At 37.2% G+C, this 20,100-nt stretch overlaps 1 protein-coding gene across 10 annotated transcripts in view; it reads right to left on the bottom strand.

Moving 5' to 3' along the window:
* Positions 1 to 5,593: 5,593 nt before the first annotated feature.
* enah (ENAH actin regulator) overlaps positions 5,594 to 20,100 on the bottom strand; it is a 248,100-nt gene continuing 233,593 nt past the window's right edge. For all 10 annotated transcript variants that reach the window (XM_039749057.1, XM_039749065.1, XM_039749066.1 and 7 more), the window contains 3 exons: positions 14,459 to 14,543; positions 8,528 to 8,585; positions 5,594 to 8,261 (listed from right to left, as the gene is read on the bottom strand). In XM_039749057.1, the coding sequence (XP_039604991.1) occupies positions 8,224 to 8,261; positions 8,528 to 8,585; positions 14,459 to 14,543 (181 nt within the window). In that variant the 3' untranslated portion in view covers positions 5,594 to 8,223. The remainder of the gene's footprint in view (positions 8,262 to 8,527; positions 8,586 to 14,458; positions 14,544 to 20,100) is intronic.

Genomic DNA, 20,100 nt, shown 5'->3' with positions numbered 1-20,100 from the left:
AGAATAAATAGGAAGGGAAGTTGGGTCTGCTAGGCTACAACACTTCCCCATGCAACTGGATCCTGGACTTCCTGCCAGAGAGTCACAAGCCATTCAGAACCCCATTTCAAGTTCCATCGCACTGAGGCCCCCCAAAGCTGTGTACTCGGCCCACCTCTGTTCACTCTGCTGACTCGTGATTGTATGGCTGCATACAGCTCTAGCAGCATCATTATGTTTGTAGATGCCATAATGGTGGTACAGTTACGTCCAGAAGTATTTGGACAGTGACATAATTTTCATAATTTTGGTTCTATACACCACCACAGTGCATTTGAAATGAAGAAATAATTACACGATTGCAGTGTAGGTTTTCAAAATTAATTCAAAGGGAAATAATGTATGAGCCACTTAGGAATGGCAGTCAGTTATTTTTATATATGGCCACTCCATTTCAAGGGGCTCATACGTATTTGGACATTTGACTGACAAGCTGTTCCGTAGCCAGCCATTAATTCATTATCTATTAAGCAGTTAGATGATCTGAAGTTGATCCCATGTGTGGAATTTACGTTTGGAAGCTGTCACTGAACTCTCAATATGAAGTTTAAAGAGCTGTCCATGCAAGCAAAAACAGACCATCATTAGGCAGAGAAAATGAAACAAACCATTTAGAGAGATAGCAGAAACAAGAGGAATGGTCATATCAACCATTTGGTATTTTCTTAAAAATAAGGAATACAATGATGAATTCAGCAACATCACAGGGTCTTAAAAAACACAGAAGACAACTGTGCCGAATGATAGCAGAATTCTGTCCTTGGTGAAGATGAACCTCTTCACAGCATTTAGCCAAACCAAAACACTCTGTGTGAGGTAGACCCATCATTACCAAAGTCTAAAATCAAGAGAAGACTTCACGAAAGTAAAGAACGAGGGTCTAGCACAGGGTGCAAACCATTGTCAGATTTAGAACAGTTTTCTTTGGACAAATAACATTAAGATCAGTATAAATACCAGAATGATGGCTAGAGAAGGAACAGCTCGTGATCAGATGAACACCACATCGCCTGTGAAATACGGTGCAGGCACTTTTATCGCACGATCATGCATGGCTGTCAGTCACTGGCGTTAATTGCGTAAATTGCTCAGATTCAGCCAAATGCTGCAAAACGTACAGGACAACACTTCACAGTACAGAGGAATGACGAGACAAAACATATTAAGAAAGCAAACCTAAGTAGTGGAATAATCTCCAAAGGCCAAGCCAATCAACTGACCTCAAACCAACTGGACATGCTGAAGACAAAACTGACAGCAGAAAGTCCAACGAAGAAGCAGCACCTGAAGACAGCTGCAGTAAAGGCCTGGCAAAGTATCACTAGGGTGGAAACCCAGCATTTGGAGAAGGCCATGGCTTCCAGACTTCAGGCAGTCACTGACTGTAAAAGATTTCCAACCAGGTATTGAAAAGGATCATTATATTTATGATTATGTTAGTTTGTCCAAATACTTCCGAGCCCCTGAAAATGGGAGGGCCGTGTATAAAAATGTCTCTTTTCTAAATGGCTCATATAAGGTTTTTGTTAAACACCTTAAATTAAAACTGCAAGTCTACACTTCAATCGCATTTTGATTGCTTCATTTCCGTTGTAAATTTTGGTGGAGCACGGATACAAAACTAGGATCGCTGTCCAAATACTCAAGGTCTCATCAGCAATGGAGACAAGTCAGCTTACACAATAGACACATGACAATCTCTCTTAATGTGTACAAGACAAAAGCGGTGGCTGACTTCAGGAAGGCCCACGTGGTCCACACACTACTGCACATGGAGGACCCAGCAGTGGAACTGGTCGAGAGAGCCGAAGTCCTTGGTAGAGCAGGCACAGCATCTCCACTTCTTTCGTCAGCTGAAGAAGGAAAGTCTACCTCTCCACATTCTACAGGGGCACCATCTCTGTCTGGTTTGGGAACTGCAGTGTGTCCAACCGTGAGGTCCTACGATGTGAAGTGCACACTGCAGAAAAGATCATTAGGTCTTCTGTGGTCTCCACTGATGACATCTTTGTAAAGCGATGTATCTGCAAAGCTCACAGCATTGTGATGGACCACTCCACACTCCTCCCACGGTCTCTTCATCTCACTTCCATCTGGCAGAAGGTCCTTTAACATCTGAACCAGTTCTGCCATCTACTACAACAGCTTCTACTCCGTGACTGTGTGGATTTGAACTCTGATCTGCCCCTCTAGTAATGAACTAACCTGCAGTGCATTTGTTACACTTGTCACTACTGCTGTTTTTTTATTCTGTTTTATTATTTATTATTTACTACCTGCTGTATTTCAAATTACTATCATCTATCTAGTTACTGATGACTTATATTTCATTATTTATCTAATAACAGTATTGTATACTTTAGCCATCTTGCACTTGTCCTGTGTCAGTCCAGGAGACTGTAATGTTGGGCCCTTTGCGTTGCAATACTAGGTATGGATGGCACGACAAAGCCACTTGATTAAATTGTTCTTTGGTATGATTTGCTTTTCAATCATGCCACTTTCTGCATACTACTTTTTGAGGTAAATTGGAAACAATGATTTTTTTTTTTTATAAACTGAATATGAAAATAAAATATGGAGAAATGTAAAACAAACAAAAAAAAGGACCAATTATGACTGCGTTTAGTGTCGTACATTTTTTTTGTGAGCCGTCTTTACCTTGGATAACCAGTCCGCACTTAACTTTGCACTTTTATTCTTGTTTAAGTGAACTTCTTCCACCCGTCACCTCGTGCTAGAATAAGGACACGTGCCATGGGAGGTAACTGTAGGAGGTTGGTGTTAGGAAGGTTAAGCAGCTGTAAAAATGGACACTTGGGGCAACTGGCTGACTTGGGTAAATTTACACATACGAGTATACTGTACATATGCACACATACACACAGTATATTGTGGTGGCACACAGACAGGAAGGATGGCAGCCTATTTAATAAGCAAAAAATAACGTGGCAAAATAAAAACTGCGCCTTCTCTGCCAAGTGCTGCTCTTTTCAAGCACCTTAAATTCCTCGGAGTTGTGTCACGTTGGAAATCTCTGAGCCACATGAATGCTTTCTTCTAGCCGCTGGTCTGAATGAATACCTCCACAACTGGAAGGACTGGGGCTTGGGCTGCCCATCAGGACGGGCTTATACATCATCCACCATGCCTGCCTTGGAGGACTGGGCCTGTGACAGGTAACAGAATTCATTTTAAAATATTTGATATCACGTGGCCTGCACATACTTGAGCTCCTCTCCTGACCGGCACTCCCGTAAAGCCGGCTTCTCAATTCGAGGCATTTTGCACACTTTCTGTTCACTTTTACACTTTGAATCATGGAAGCTGATGTGCCTTCTACACCTTTTCTCCGACATTCTGTCCTACTTGCACTTTCTTTTTTGAACGTTACACTCAAGTCAACCTGAACAATAACACTGAAGCCAAACTGATCAGACTGCTCATAGGGCTGGACACACACACGCTTTGGTGTGTTTTTATATTTGATATATGTGTACACACACTACAGATTGTACTTTTTAATTTCTCATTGATGATGCAAAAGTGAAAAAGCAGTTTGAAACATACCTGGTATAACAAATTAACAGCACAACTCATGAAATGTCGAGCAAACCTACTCATGGACAAAGCAGCAGTGCTATAAAAATTAAATGCATTTTGCGCTTCACAAATCAGACTGATGGACATGAGAGCCAAAATATAAAAAGTACTGATTCAATGTCTTTAAAATGATAGTCTGGCTTAAAAAATGAACAAGAACTGGTAAGACGTAAAGAGTTGTGGTGTTTAGAAACGGAGACGGGAAAGTCTTTGTGTTTTTGACTTTCCACTTCCCTTTGTCAGTCTCACTGAAATGTCTCAAACACAGTACATAAGCATCACTTTACTCCTCCAGACGGACCCAAGGCTCCCTACTATCCCTGGCCTAATAATTTAAGGACTGTAATGACAGAACTAAAGCCATTCACGCTCATATTTCATAAATGGTCCTTATCCTACGCTAGTTCAGTTTTTAATATTAACTCACCCAAGCGAATTCAGGATGCCACGTTAGCAGCAGCCAGTCCTCTGTAGTCATCATCACCATTCAATGCAAGTCCAATGGAAAACATTTACTTTAAATAAATTTATTTTTCATATTACATATTTTAATTGCATTATTACATAAATATACATGTCATTTTTTATTGCATTAAAACATTTTATACTGAAAAGGTGGGTTTCTGTTTGGGGGTTGGGGGTTGTTTACACCTTTACAGAAAAATGACTATTGCTACGGTTCATTATTAACTAATCTTGATAAAGTCCCAAGAACACGTTTAGGAAAATGTTTTTCTCTTTTAGATTTTTTCCATTTGTTTAATTGAATCTAACATATTCAGGTACTAAATTGCTTAGTGTATACACTATAATCAGGTTAAAAATCAACAAGATTAAAATATAAAAAAAAATGCAAATATCACTCAGTCCTGTGTCACACATTTGTTGCTTCATGTATTTCCAATCTTAAATATTTGAGTGTAATTTAGGCCATTGAACATTCTGCAGTATATATGTATTCATTCTGTAACATTACTATGCAAGTGAGTACCAGGAAGAAGATTTTGATGAGAAGATCACTCATGAAACCCACCATTGTAACTTTAGCTGCCATTGAAAACTACCAGGCCCCTCATTGGTAAGAGAACAGAAACACGTTAATGCAAACAGTACTTTCATTTGTTATGTGGGAGTCTTCACCCGTTTTCATTCATCCAAATCCAGCCACTCTTGTCATCACCCCAGCAGGCATTTCACAGACCAGGTACAGATCGAAGGCGATGAGCACGTATTTCCAATAATGTGCTGTCTTATGTTGTGTCAATGGTTGGAGCTGCCACAGAGCTCCAAGGGCCTGGCCGAGGAACAAGCCCCTGCCTAGTCACCGTGCCTGGTGAGTGTGAACATCTCCTCAGTGTCTGCTTTTATTTCACTTCCTAAAGACATGAAGGTTAGGTAAACTACGCTCTCCTAAAATCGGCCCAGTATGAGGCGGAGAGTATGAGAGTGTGTGTGTGTACGCACTTGGATGGCAGTCCAGCAGAATACACAAGTCCAACATTCTTACATTATGCTAAGTGCAAGCAAAGGCCTGGTTGCCTCCCCATAACCGGACAGTAAAGTAGGCGAGTTAAGAAAACGGGTGGATGTTGAAATGAATGAGATAAAAAATAACAGCTGCCACTCTGTTCATGTCATCTGAGAGATGGAAACGTTGGGTCTGAAATAATGTAGCTTGGACCCTATATTAAAATACTAAATTATAATTCATACTAATTTAAACAGGTAGGGTGGTTCGGATAAACTATGGCTTAAAGGAACAGGAAACATAAAAACACGGCAGCCCAGCTCAATTATATTAACAACAGTTTACATGCAGTGCAGGCAGCACTCAACAAACTAATCCTTTCAAAAGAAATGTTAGTAGTAAGCTAATTTCCAAATCCACATCATTTACAGTAAAATCTGTTTTTCTAGCAACATTTCAGTCCAGGAAAAAATGAAACAAGAGTAATGTATTGCAAGTTTATTTCATTCGCTCAAACAAAAAACAAAATGTTAGCTTGTATGAAATTTAAAAGAAACAGAAATAAACATTGTGGTACAAAGTGAATGGAAAAGAAGAAGAACAAAAAATGCTTAAAACATTTCAAAACATTCAATATGTTTGACTTGGGCTGCCATTCCCATAATTATCAGAATAATTAGTAAATAAAAGGGCTTCAGCACCAGCATATTGATTTGGACATTCAGTTAATAAGATTGCAATGAATACAAGGGATTTTTACACAGGATCTGGGTTTCCCACAGCCCACATTTCACCTTTTGTGAGATTTTAACAAAATTATTATCTGATCATTTATCATCATCACCACCACCACCTTCTACTCTCAGACAGCAGCATTTGTGAAAAATGTTTACACGGTATAAAACTTTCATCCAAATCCCCACGTTTAGAATTACAAGACAAGCAGAAACAAGGGACAGGTGAACCCGTGTCATCGCAGACTCGTTTCAGAACAAGGCACAGTCCTAATTAGATTACTAAGAAATCAAATTTGCCTACAATCTTAATTTAGTTCAATGAAGAAAGTTGCCAGATAAACAGAATCAAATGAAGTTAAAAGATTCACAGGAAAACATGTAAAAGAAAACGTGAGGAAGAGCTCTATTAGTAAATTATCCAATGTTTATATTGAAAAATAAACCACCTATACCCAGGAGGAAAAAAAAAACTTGAGTATAAACCACAAGATGACTTTAAATGGGTTCTAAAGTGCAGTCATGCTGTACATTCACAAAACTACAGCAGTTCAGTGTTTTGGTTCTTCAAAACAAGTGGAAACAAAATATGCTAACAAGAGAAGTCATCAAATGAATCCCACAAAACACAGTAGCTGTCACTTACTCCAATTTTGTTTTTGTTTGTTTTATATCCGCTTTGCTCTCCCTACAATGTTGTACTTAACTTAATCACACTTGCACCTATGCAATTCGAGCATATCATACCAAGTGTACCGTAGGAAATCTACTCACCCTGCAGTAATGGGCTCCACTTCTTTATAGGAGTTCTGCCTCTTTAGTGATTCTCTTTGATTAATCTGGCAAAACGCAGCTAGGACTGAATTGTGAGGAGTCACTCAAGAAATAACTGAAAACACTAACTTCCTGGAAGAATGACACGCTGTGGCCGCAAGGTTTTTTTTTGTTTTAATTCCATTTTAATAACTAAATAATAAAAAGTACACTAGAGTGATTAACATGTTAGTGCGAAACCTTTTTTTTTTTTTTTGTTTTTACCCTTTTTGTGTAACTCTTTGTTGCTATCTTGACAGTGTTGTGGAGAAATTGATTTGAGAGGCTGAGAGGCACTAATACCAAAGAGCAATGGTAATTACAGCCAATTTGGAACATTCTGGTGTCTAAAATGAAATACAAACAGCAATTAAAGAAGAACTTTATCAGGTCAGTGTAATAAACCATGACTATAAATTCACAGCTCTCTCCCATCAATATGCATGCATTTAGTTCCTAGTAAAATACAGCTGTGGAAATCATACATGTAATTTTAATGAGTTAATTATAAAAGAAATAAAGAAACAACAAACTTTAACTAAAGGAGAAATGAAATGCCTAACAGAACCAAAAGCTTGGAGAAGTGTAAAAGGCAACTTAATGGTCATGTTACATTTATTGCTTACAAAATAAAAAAAATTAAAAAAAAATGATTGTATGGCTGTGTGATTTTACAAAACTGAACATGCAATAAAGTTTAAGTAAATGAAAAACGAAAAAAAAAAAAAAATCCGTTGACAGATGCTGTCTTTATTTGATTCACTTTCGATACCTATTTGCATGGCGGAGTCTCAGATTTGGTAAAGCGGTAAACTGATGTAGGAAGGCATCTACTTCTGTGATCACTTGACTCCTTATACTTTAAAAGGAAACATAGTCCAAATGTAGGCTAACTATAGTTAGGCTTTCCAGCATTTATTATTTCAGAATATTAAGCCAAAAATCCTACAAATAGGCCATCCAATTAACATATCATAAAGCTACCTGATATGGCCATGATTTTAACATTAGAACAGACGTGAACAAACATCTCCAGATATTTAATGTACATATTTCAGGTATAAGAGTATTTCAGGAAGACAAGCTTTATGGAGCCCTGCAGCAGAAGACTACAACCTGCTATGAAGTCCTTCTTTCCCAAAAAGAAAGCCTTCCTCTGTAGCCAGCACATGGCTGCAAGATGGAAACCTGCCCCTGCCCAGTGTGCCTTTGCAGTTCAGGTCTACAGAATGTGCAAATGGTCTGTCAGCATGAAGTACTTTCCTGCACTAATACTGTTTATTTACTACAAGATCTCTCTTTGCAAATTATCAGAGTAACTTTTAAGACTTTTTTTCACCCTCTGGCAAGGTGGTCAAGACAAAGCAGCAAGCTCCAAGGAAAGAAGAAAGCTCTTCACTGCTGCTATAACAAGGCTTGGCTCTCCATGTTCCAAAATGTAGTACAGTGGGTCCTTCTTGCAAAACACTCTTCATGTTTTCTTAAAAAAAAAGTTTTATCCCCCCCCCTCCCGAAAGCTCTAGTGCCAGGTCAAATGTAGAAATCTGCAGTGGAACTCCTGTTCTTCTATGCACTATTTGACTTGCTCAGTTCCTGCCTGATTGCTGAAAAGAAATAGAAAGATTTTTTTTTTCCAAAACTATGCAAGGGAATGTCTTTATAATCATAAATAGAATATAATATAAACGATCCACTGAAAACTCTGTGTGTGTGCAGTCAACTCAAATTCGTTTAGATATTTTAACTTTACTGCCTTCCAAGTACAAATGTTTAATTGCATTTAACTTGATATCAGTTTTAATACAAAACAGCTTGAGTTTGAAAATAAAATCTTTAAGCAATGCCAGAGTAATGGTGATCGAGTACTAACCATCAATAAGTTCTTCTTTCAGTTTTGTCAGTTCCTTCCTCATTTCATCTAAAATATCCTGTAGGACAAAGAGATGTTACATTAATTATAAAAAGTTTTCAATAATTAATTCAAATTTTAGTTCTATTAATTTGTGTTTTCAAATCCTTTGAAGACAATGAAAAGGTCACTAAGGCACATAAAAATACAGAAGCCAGTAATAAATATGTATATTCCATCTGGTTACAGGATTTCACGGTGCTGGAACAGAGTCGCTGTCTGGATTAAATGGATAAAGGACTGAGACGACGACGATAGGGGATTAGCAGATTTATACCAGGTAATGGTACAACAGATGCGATTTCTAGCTTGTGATAGATTCTGGAAAAATACTGAAAGACGCAGAAAGGACTGCACATGGTATTTATAGATTTAGAGAAGGCATACTGTATGATAGAGATCCCTGGTAAGAGGTGTGGAAATGCATGAGAGAGATCAGAGTATCAGAGAAGTATGAGGGAACCTATATGCAAGTCAGAAGCAGTGTAGAAAGAACAGATAGATTTGAAGATAAGGTTAGGTTATATCACGGATCATCATTAAGCCCGTATATTTTTACACTACTTATGAATGCTATTGCTAGGGGAATTGTAATTCAAGCCCCATGGTACATGTTATTTGAAGATGACATGATGGAATGTGACACCACTAAGAATATTATGTAAAGTAAACTAGGAGTAGAGAAGAGTTGTGCAGGACGGTTTTAAGATTCATAGAAAAAACACAGAATATCCAAGATTTTAGAGACGAGAAAGACTTAAAAAGGTCAAATAAATACCTCAGGTCAACAGTAATAGGGAATAGAAGACTAAATCTAGAAATAAACCATAGAATGCAGTTAGGTTGGAAAATCCAGAAACAAGTTTTGGGAGTTTTATGTGACCGAAGGATAAGAGGAAGAGAGTATAAAACTGTGTCCACACCAGCATTGCTGTACGGACCAGAAACAAGGCAGTTAAGAAGGTACGTGAAAAGAAGCTACATGCTACAGAAATGAGGATGGTGAGATGGATGTGGGGGGTAACACACCTTGTGGATATTAGACATGAGAGAAGCAGTGGTACATTAAAGTTGTGTAAATCTCAAAGTAAATACAGGAAATGAGTTACAGTGGTACTGGCATGTCATGAGAAAAGAGGTAAACAATGTGGGAAGAAGAATCATGGATATGGAGGCATTGGGACAGAGGAGAAGACAACCAAAACAAAGTGGATGAACTGTGTGAAGGGAGATCTAAGGAAGAAAGGGTCTGTCAAGCTAGGAAGTGAGAGAGGAGGAGGTTGGCCAATATAGTAACTCCACATGAAAGTGGTAGTCACTGTCTGTAAGTGGTCTTCAAGCTTTACTTATGGTTAAGGATTTGCTCCAGTTTTCTTCCCAAATCCCTAAGACAGCTAATTGGTAATTCTAAACTGATCCCATGTGGATATGTATTATGATGGGCCCTGTGATGGACTCAAACCATATCAGGGATTTGATCCAGTCTTGCATGTCATGATTCAAGTATAGGCTTTGGCCCTTTCTGATGCTACATTGGAACAAGAAGGTTTGAAGATATTATGTTATCCGGTATCACGTAAACTAGTTCACCATTAACATCTATCCAATATTCTTGCAGTAAAACTTTTTAGTAGACTAAAATTAAAATTGCTTCCTATCTACAAGTGTGTACATGTACACATGGAAAGTAAGGTATACAACATTTAATCAATATTACTTTAATTACCTCTGGAATCTTCCTACAGAACAGCTGTCAAATATCCTTACTGCTAGCATAAAAATTTAGCAATTGTGAGTGTCTTTTGTTTGTTGTAGGATACATGACTTTTCTGTTTGTGTGCTTTAGGAAAAATATAACAGTAATTCTCTAGTCACCAGGCAGGTCCCTTCATTTTTCAGCTCTGAGCTTGGATTTTTTTCTAACTTCTTACCTGATTAAAGAATCACAAAATTGTGCAGTGAATTTCTGTGGTGTAAAGTATGTGTGGTTACAAGGTAACTCATTTGTGACAAAACATCTGCTCAGATGTCTGCATTTTCAGAGTGAATGGCACCTTGCTGGTGTACAAATGTGTGTTGCGGTCCAATGGTTGAGAAACGCTGCTCTGTAACATCTACTCTGAAACACTTAAAAGCTACAGCTGGTAATTATTCAGTGTAGTATTTGGTTAAACGACTCAACTCAAGTTCTGGTTCTGAAAATGAAAGCACGAAAATGTCTGGTTAGCTACAAAATGTAATAAATTTGCAACATATGACAAGTCAAAATAATAGAGAATTAAATTGTGTTTACTGACCATATAAATTCACACGAACACAATTTGATTAAACTCTAATGTTCTAACGCAATTGCTGCATATGCACGCGACTTTACTAACATTAAAGTGATAATACTAAGTATTCACAGCAAAGTTGTCAAGTTTATGACTCTGAAAATGGTACAAAGATCTCTCTTTAGTTTAGGGTTCGGGATGAATGAGGACAAAATGTTACTGGGCAGCAAAACACAGTCAACTGAAAAGTACAATCATCTTCAAAGTCAGAGAAATATTCCATTTTAATTTTACCGTATTCACTTTAAATTTACCGTGTTACCTTTATGTATTCCTTAACTATTCACAGGACTATTCAAAGAAAAAATATTGAAAAAATCAGTTAATTTGTTTCTTCGAACTGATTAATACAATACTTTACTCAAAGATTGCTGCAATTCATTCAATATAGTACCACAACCATCACAAGTCAAACAAGCCATTCCGACATAAAATTCAAGGTCTTAAGTTTCCATACTGGATGCCAGTTAAGAAAGAAAGAGTCAATTTCTAAATTTTACCACATACTGTAGAACCTATTGATGGTTGTGTAGAGTGCATCCCTTTACATTACAGAAGTTTTAAACATCTACTGTATTTTCCAGAGGTATAACCTTTAAATAAGTAATGCTCAAACAATTAACAATATGACCTGCTAGCTTTATGGATACCACAACAATCTGAAACCCAAGTCTGATTACTAAAGTATACGCTAGTCTTACGAAAGCCACTGACATGGCTGTTGCAAAGTCCTTTAGTGTCTGTCAGCTATGTGCCTGAACTAAAATTGTGGCAATCATCAATAATCACCTATTACTTATTATGCTGCCTAGTCTTTAATTTTTGTCAAATCCAGTTTGTTGACTAAACTTCTTCTCTCGACATACAGAATGATGCATTAAGGGTGGCTGACAAAGACGTACCATTGTATCACAATTCTATCATAATATCAGCCACTTGCGTGCAACACATTACAGGATATAAAGTCTGCCATTTGCAATAAGGCTGAAACTTTCACTGTATGTGACAGAGTTTTTATTTTGTATTTCGCTGGTTTCGACAGACCATACTTTTTATGAATTTTTAAAAATGTTCCTTAATCATCTACTTTGAACACAAATACAAGGAATACATTTATTACAATGCACTTTATTAGCTATACTGTAGATATATTAAAATATGTGCGCAAAAACATTATAAACTATTATTTTTCTTTCGTATTTATAAATCTATGCATAATCAAAGTCTATCTTTTGAAAAAAGGCTACATAAAAAATATACTGAATTAGTATGTCACATTGGAAATTAAGTAAAATATCAAAACACTACATTATTTTCTATCCATCTATTTTCTAATCCTGCTTAATCCAAGTTTATGACTGCAGTATTTAAGACAGAAGACAACCAGACAATTTAGTCCATCACAGGGAATACTCATGCAAACAGTCACACTGGGCATATTTAGAGTGGGGAAAAAAACCTAACTTCATGGTTTTGTGATGTTGAAGTAAACCCAAAGCTCAATACAAAAATCACGTGTAGACAACATGCTCAGCAGGATCACTGATTACCACCAAACCCAAGGAAATGAAATAGAACTTGGGAGTAGACACACTGGAAGAAAGTGTTCTATTAAGTAAATCTACAATCATCCTGGACCAACAACTGTCCTCCTAACAATCTGAATTTATTGGATCATGGAATCAGCTTCCATGAGTAGATGCAACAGATCAATAACAATATTCAGATACCATGCAGATATTCAAATATTGCTCAATTCAAACATTGTCTCAACAGACCCAGTGGGCACCATGAAAACACACCTGACACCACCAGCTTAGAGCAACACCAAGCAGAATGAATCCAGAGACCCATAGGAATTCTAATATTTTCTGATCCTGCCACAGAATGAATAAGCATAAAGCAGGGGTTCATCAAACCAGGCAAAGTTTTCCCAGTGATCAGTAATTGTATTCTTGAGCCTTCATAACTTTGGCAACTATCCTCCATTGATAACCAATTCCATACTACATTCCATATCATTAAAATACTTAACTCTGGTGTACGATCATGAACTGATCATACACACAACACAATCTAATGGCACCTGCCTACCAGATTAAATAGCAATCAATGTCTGTACATATAATGCTGATACTAACAGAGATAGCTATGATGTGGGACAGGCATCAAATAAAATGTCCATTGTTGTTTTGTAATCCCTTAACAATAACTATGTAATGGTAAGTTCTTATTTTGATAAAGTAGAAAATATGACAAATGAAGTAGTAAATACACAAAATATTTTTTTTCTGTAGAAGAGGCTTAGCAACAGAAAAACCAAATTCAGGTTTTCTGACTTTGCAAACTGAATGCTTTAACAGAAGTATCTAGCAGATCCCCATAAAATGTGCCTGCTCACAGTGGGCTAAGGTTGCCCATTAGGAGAGTTTAACACATTTATGGCAGCTTGTGAATTCACTTCTGTTAACTAAGGCCGATAGACCCCATGCTGTTCAAACTAGCTGCACACCACAATGGTCACTTCTCAAAGTCTGTTTGGCTTCTCACACTACTGACCTACAAGCAGATCATACACGAATAGGTACACCTCGACTGTACTCTTATCCAAAGGGTAATATTTATGTGTCTAGAAGTCCACCTTTACATTTTCTGTACTTACTTTTTTTCTGGTCAGACACATTAGAAGGCAGAACTTTACCACAAGTAACAAAATATAAAATATGGCAGAACACATACCCATATCCTCTTATGGGCCAATTTAGACAAACTAAATGTTAATCATAGAAGGAAACTCAAAAAAACAGCAGCATTCCATAAGGGGAATGAACATGTGTTCAAATACACTGAAAGTAGACAAATATACAACATAAACATCCCCTCCCTATAATTTGCATAAATTAAAATGGCATTAAAAAACTTTAAAATAATTGGTGTAATATTTGTGAAATAACACAAAGTGTCAATGGTAAATAAAAATAAATTATGAATGTTTAACAGAGTACATTGACATTGGCTGTGCTGTGTCTTTAGATAAGTCAAGTTCCTTATCTAATGTTGCACAGGAACATAGGGACGCCTAAACTTATAGCAACAATCCAGAAACATCAAACGGCACACCCATACTGCATATCTCAATGCATACAAACTGTACTATAAAAAATTGATCGCTATAATATATTAACATGTTCAGATGAGGAGAATGTTAAGCATTATCTTTATATTAAAAAAAAAAAAAAAGAAAGAAAAAGGTAAAATTAAGGATTTAAGGTGTGGCAAATGCAAATGACTAAAAACTTAGAACACTTTTGAAATGACTGTTTAACATGAATATCTTCATATCTTATAACAATCATTAAAGCACTCAAAGAGGACAGTCGCATGAAGGATCTTTATAAACTGCTATGCAAATAAGGATACAACACACAGTTGAAAAGCAGGTTAAAAAATATTATGGATAGACAGAAAATCACAAGAAATGCTTTTTTTATGATTTCAGAGAGCTGAGTTACAAGAGAATGACCAAAGAGTTGCAGGAGCGTTATGGAGGGCAGCTTACCTGTTTTAATCTGTCATAATCTAATCCTTCTCCTGACACCCCATTGGCACTTAGGGACCCAGTTGGCGTTGGTGTGGACTTCGGTCTATTTATGAGACAAAACAAATTACTCATGTATTGTTTTGCTAATTTAACTACCTATAAAAAAATACATTTAAGTCTCCTACTTATAATTAAGTTTAATAACCTATACCATTACTATTGAGTAGAAACTAGAAAAATATACAAATATGTGCCACATAATACAACAAGATGCATGCAAGAATACAGTGGGATGCAAAAGTTTGGGCAACCTTGTTAATAATCATTATTTTCCTGTATAAATCGTTGGTTGTTACGATAAAATATCAGTTAAATCTATACTAATAAAAGGCAAAGCCCTCACTCACTCACTCACTCACTCACTGACTCATCACTAATTCTCCAACTTCCCGTGTGGGTGGAAGGCTGAAATTTGGCAGGTTCATTCCTTACAGCTTCCTTACAAAAGTTGGGCAGGTTTTATATCGAAATTCTACGCGTAATGGTCATAACTGGAAGCAGTTTTTCTCCATTTACTGTAATGGAGATGAGCTTCAACGTCGTGAGGGCGGAGTTTCGTGTGACATCATCACGCCTTCACGTAATCACGCAGTACATAGAAAACCAGGAAGACCTCAAAAAAGCGCTGAAGAAAACATGCATTATATAATTGAGAAGGCAGCGAAACAATAAGAAGTGAGCGAGTGACATATACAACCATATTCATGAGTTCTGCTACTTCGGAAACAAAGCACGATGTAAACCTACACTTTAAATTAAGTTCATAGACAGGCTGCCGCTGGCGTTTGTAATTTAGTGCCTGCCCATATAAGGCCGTCCGTCAGCGGCAATCCAATAGCAAACTTCCACAGGTAAATATTCACGGGTGAAGGACTGTGCTTATGGAGAGGAAGATGAGATGGTCAGGGTGGTGTTTGGCACAAACTCAGCGAAACTGCGAGAGAAAGTTTTAAGTGCCAGGACTAAGGTAACATTAAATACAGCTATGGACATAGCACGAGATGGCACCAGCACAGCTGGGAACCTTCGATGCATGTACACCGAGTGGCTCACGTGAACTGACGCAGTGCACAGATAAAAGCAACAGTTCCAAAGAGCTGAACAAAACCGAATTACACAATTGAAAAGGCAGCAAAAAATATGAAGCGTCTGATAAGCATATTCATAAATCCAGCTACTGCAGAAACAAAGCACACGGTGGAAAAAGTCAACGTCCCGCTAAAGGAAGACAGTGTAAAAAAAAAACCCGTGCATGCAGCGTGTCAGGTCTCAGATAAAGAAGAAGACGAGCTGTTTATTGATGCAGTAAGAAACGAATCGATGAATGAAACCTGTCATCTTTACAATGATTGACAAACACGGAATGTAACTTGAACACAACACATCCTACAAATACGAACCTGATTGAAAGAAATAATGATAATCAAATCCTTGATGACAGCAACACTCAGTAACACTCACAAAACAAATACTGTATATTGACAGTCATGTTACGTTATTTTTAAAATGTTCCCTTTTCTTTTCTAGCTTTTTAACACACTACTTCTCGCTGCGCTGCGGGTATATATATATGTATATATATATCCCGATCTACATACTCGAATAATGGATACTTTATTTGCCATCAATGATTGTTTTGGTAAAGCCATACTCAGTGTATTCATTAGATGAACGGTAAAAAAGTAAGAGCGAGGGGAGAATGACTCATTGAGGCATGCAGGCTGTAGTGCGTGTCAACTCTATCTGAATTGCGCGATCACATTTGAAAAAATATATCTTTTCAAGTTCTATTTAGTCCATATGTGTTAAACTCAAGGGCCGCGGGCCACATCCGGACCGCGTAATTATATCCGCCCGCAAGATCATTTTATATACTGTATTATTGTTATTAATGGCCCGGGTATATCAAGCGCTGGTAACACAATAAACTACAGATCCCATAATGCAGCGCTTCAGCTGCCTTGCCGAACACTTACCGCGTTATAATCAAGTCTACCTTATGAAGTTATTGCGAAGCTAGAGTTATTGCGCACTGAGTTTGCACGGCGCTTTGGTGACTTTGAAGAACAAAAAACGTCCGTCTACACGCGGCTCGAACCTTGTGCATGTTTGGTAGCACATATCTGTGTGAGAAGCTCTTCTCAGTGATAAAGACTAACAAAACAGCACACAGGAGTCGCCTCACTGATGAGCACCTGCAATCCATCCTGAGAATCTCCACAACACAGAACCTCACACCAAAAGAAACGAACTTGTGGCCAAAAAAAGATGCCAGGCGTCCAGCTCTAAAATGACATATGAGCAAAGACAACTGAATGATCTGATTTGTTATTGCACGTAAGAGCGGGAGTCAACCGTTTTAACAAACAGCGTATTGCACTGATACGAAATAGCTGTGTGTGTATATATGTAGATATGTATGTATATGTTTATATATGTGTGTATATATATACATATATATATATATATATATATATATATGACAACAACACTCATCACTCACAACAGTGACAAAACAATTACATTGACAATCAGGTTACGTTATTTTAAAATGTTTCCTTTTCTTTTCATTGCTTCTTTAACACACTACTTCTCGCTGAAGGTGGTATTTTATATATATATATATATATATATATATATATATATATATATATATATATATATATATATATATATATATATATATACACACACACAGCTATATGTGTGTGTGTGTGTGTATATATGTATGTATATGTATATATATGTGTATATATGTGTGTATGTATATATGTATGTATTTGTGTGTATATATGTGTGTTTATGTATATGTATGTGTGTATATGTAGATATGTATATATATGTGGATGTATGTGTATACTGCGGTGTGTTGGCACCCTGCCCAGGATTAGTTCCTGCCTTGTGCCCTGTGTTGGCTGGGATTGGCTCCAGCAGACCTCCGTGACCCTGTGTTCGGATTCAGCGGGTTGGATAATGGATGGATTGCTGGATGGATGTATGTGTATATATATATGTGTGTATGTTTATATGTGTGTGTGTGTGTATATGTATGTATATATATATATATATATATGTTTATATGTGTGTGTGTATATATATATATATATATATATATATATATATATATATATATATATATATATATATATATATATATATATATATGCCAGCAACATTCATGACAATGACAACACAATTACATTGTCAATCATGTTACGTTATTATTAAAATGTTTCCTTTTCTTTTTCATTACTTCTTTAACACACTACTTCTCCGCTGTGAAGCGCGGGTATTTTGCTAGTATATCATATAGGAGACACACACAGTGATATTTGAGAAGTGAAATGAAGTTTATTGGATTTACAGAAAGTGTGCAATAATTGTTCAAACAAAATCAGGCAGGTGCATAAATTTGGGCACCGTTGTCATTTTATTGATTCTCCAAATTGAATTTTATTGAACTCCAAATTGGCTTGGTAAGCTCAGTGACCCCTGACCAACATACACAGGTGAATCCTATAATGAGAGAGTATTTAAGGGGGTCAATTGTAAGTTTCCCTCCTCCTTTAATTTTCTCTGAAGAGTAGCAACATGGGGGTCACAAAACAACTCTCAAATGACCTGAAGAAAAGGACTGTTAACCATCATGGTTTAGGGGAAGGATACAGAAAGCCGTCCCAGAGATTTAAGCTGTCTGTTTCCACAGTTAGGAACATATTGAGGAAATTGAAGACCACAGGCTCAGTTCAAGTTAAGGCTCGAAGTGGCAGACCAAGAAAGATTTCGGATAGACAGAAGCGACGAATGGTGAGAACAGTCAGAGTCAACCCACAGACGAGCACCAAAGACCTACAACATCATCTTGCAGCAGATGGAGTTACTGTGCATAGTTCAACCATTTGGCGCACTTTACAGAAGGAGATGCTGTATGCGAGAGTGATGTAGAGGAATCCTTTTCTCCGCCCACAGCACAAACAGAGCCGCTTGAGGTATGATCAAGCACATTTGGACAAGCCAGCTTCATTTTGGAATAAGGTGCTGTGGACTAATGAAACTAAAATTGAGTTATTTGGGCATAACAAGGGGCGTTATGCATGGAGGAAAAAGAACACAGCATTCCAAGAAAAACACCTGCTACCTACAGTAAAATATGGTGGTGGTTCCATCATGCTGTGGGGCTGTGTGGCCAGTGCAGGGACTGGGAATCTTGTCAAAGTTGAGGGACGCATGGATTCCACTCAGTATCGGCAGATTCTGGAGACCAATGTCCAGGAATCAGTGACAAAGCTGAAGCTGCGCCGGGGCTGGATCTTTCAACAAGACAACGACCCGAAACACTGCACAAAATCCACTAAGGTATTCATGCAGAGGAACAACAACAACGTTCTGGAATGGCCATCTCAGTCCGCAGACCTGAATATAATTGAAAATCTGTGGTGTGAGTTAAAGAGAGCTGTCCATGCTTGGAAGCCATCAAACCTGAATGAACTAGAGATGTTTTGTAAAGAGGAATGGTCCAAAATACCTTCAACCACAATCCAGACTCTCATTGAAACCTACAGGAAGCGTTTAGAGGCTGTAATTTCTGCAAAAGGCGGATCAACTAAATATTGATTTCATTTCTTTTTTGTGGTGCCCAAATTTATGCACCTGCCTGATTTTGTTTGAACAATTATTGCACACTTTCTATAAATCCAATAAACTTCATTTACCTTCTCAAATATCACTGTGTGTGTCTCCTATATGATATATTTAACTGACATTTTTTATCGTAACAACCAACAATTTATACAGGAAAATAATGACTATTAACAAGGTTGCCCAAACTTTTGCATCCCACTGTATAAGCAAAAAGTTATGTATTTCTCATCTTCTTTATATCTCAGCTTTTTAAACACAGCAGGAAATACTATTTTTGCTGATGAGTGAATGAGTCAACTTTGCATTTTTTTTTTTTACATATACTGTACACAAACACCCCTAGACACAATCACATATACAATAAACACCAACATGATATAGCATACTTTTTTTTTTCTCCAGCTTTAATCACGAATTGAAGAGAGATAGATTTAAGAACCCTGATTTTCACAGTGCTTCTATTTGTGTTTCTCTAACATGATTTATTCTAATTTGAACATTTACTGTATACTCAACAAAAGCTTAACTTTCACGGAGAGTATTGTTGATATACCTCAGTTTTCCAAAACCCAAGGAAATCCCCAAAATTAATGAAAAGCCAGGAAAAAATACTGTTCATTAATAAATTGTCAATGGAAAGCTACAATATGATTCAAATTTATGAACAATGCTGCACATCCTGGGACTCCTTTATACCAACAGCATCACTGTGACTATGACTGCCAACTCAGAAATTTTCTAATTATCTTGCTTTTATGGTCATTCTGGTGTTGGTTCAAAACCAGTGTGTATGTATTTTTATTAATCTCTCTATGTATCTATTTTGATAGAATCCAAATTTCTCCCTAGGGACAAATAAAGTTGTATCGACTGTATCTAAATAATATATTTTTGTAGACATATTTTATACAGCATAGAGCGGTACACTGTGTGCTTCTCTAAGTTCAGATTCACTGAAC

This window comes from Polypterus senegalus, chromosome 3, assembly GCF_016835505.1.
Source record: "Polypterus senegalus isolate Bchr_013 chromosome 3, ASM1683550v1, whole genome shotgun sequence".
Classification (NCBI taxonomy): Eukaryota; Metazoa; Chordata; class Cladistia; order Polypteriformes; family Polypteridae; genus Polypterus; species Polypterus senegalus.
This window is presented reverse-complemented; position numbering and strand designations above follow the sequence as displayed.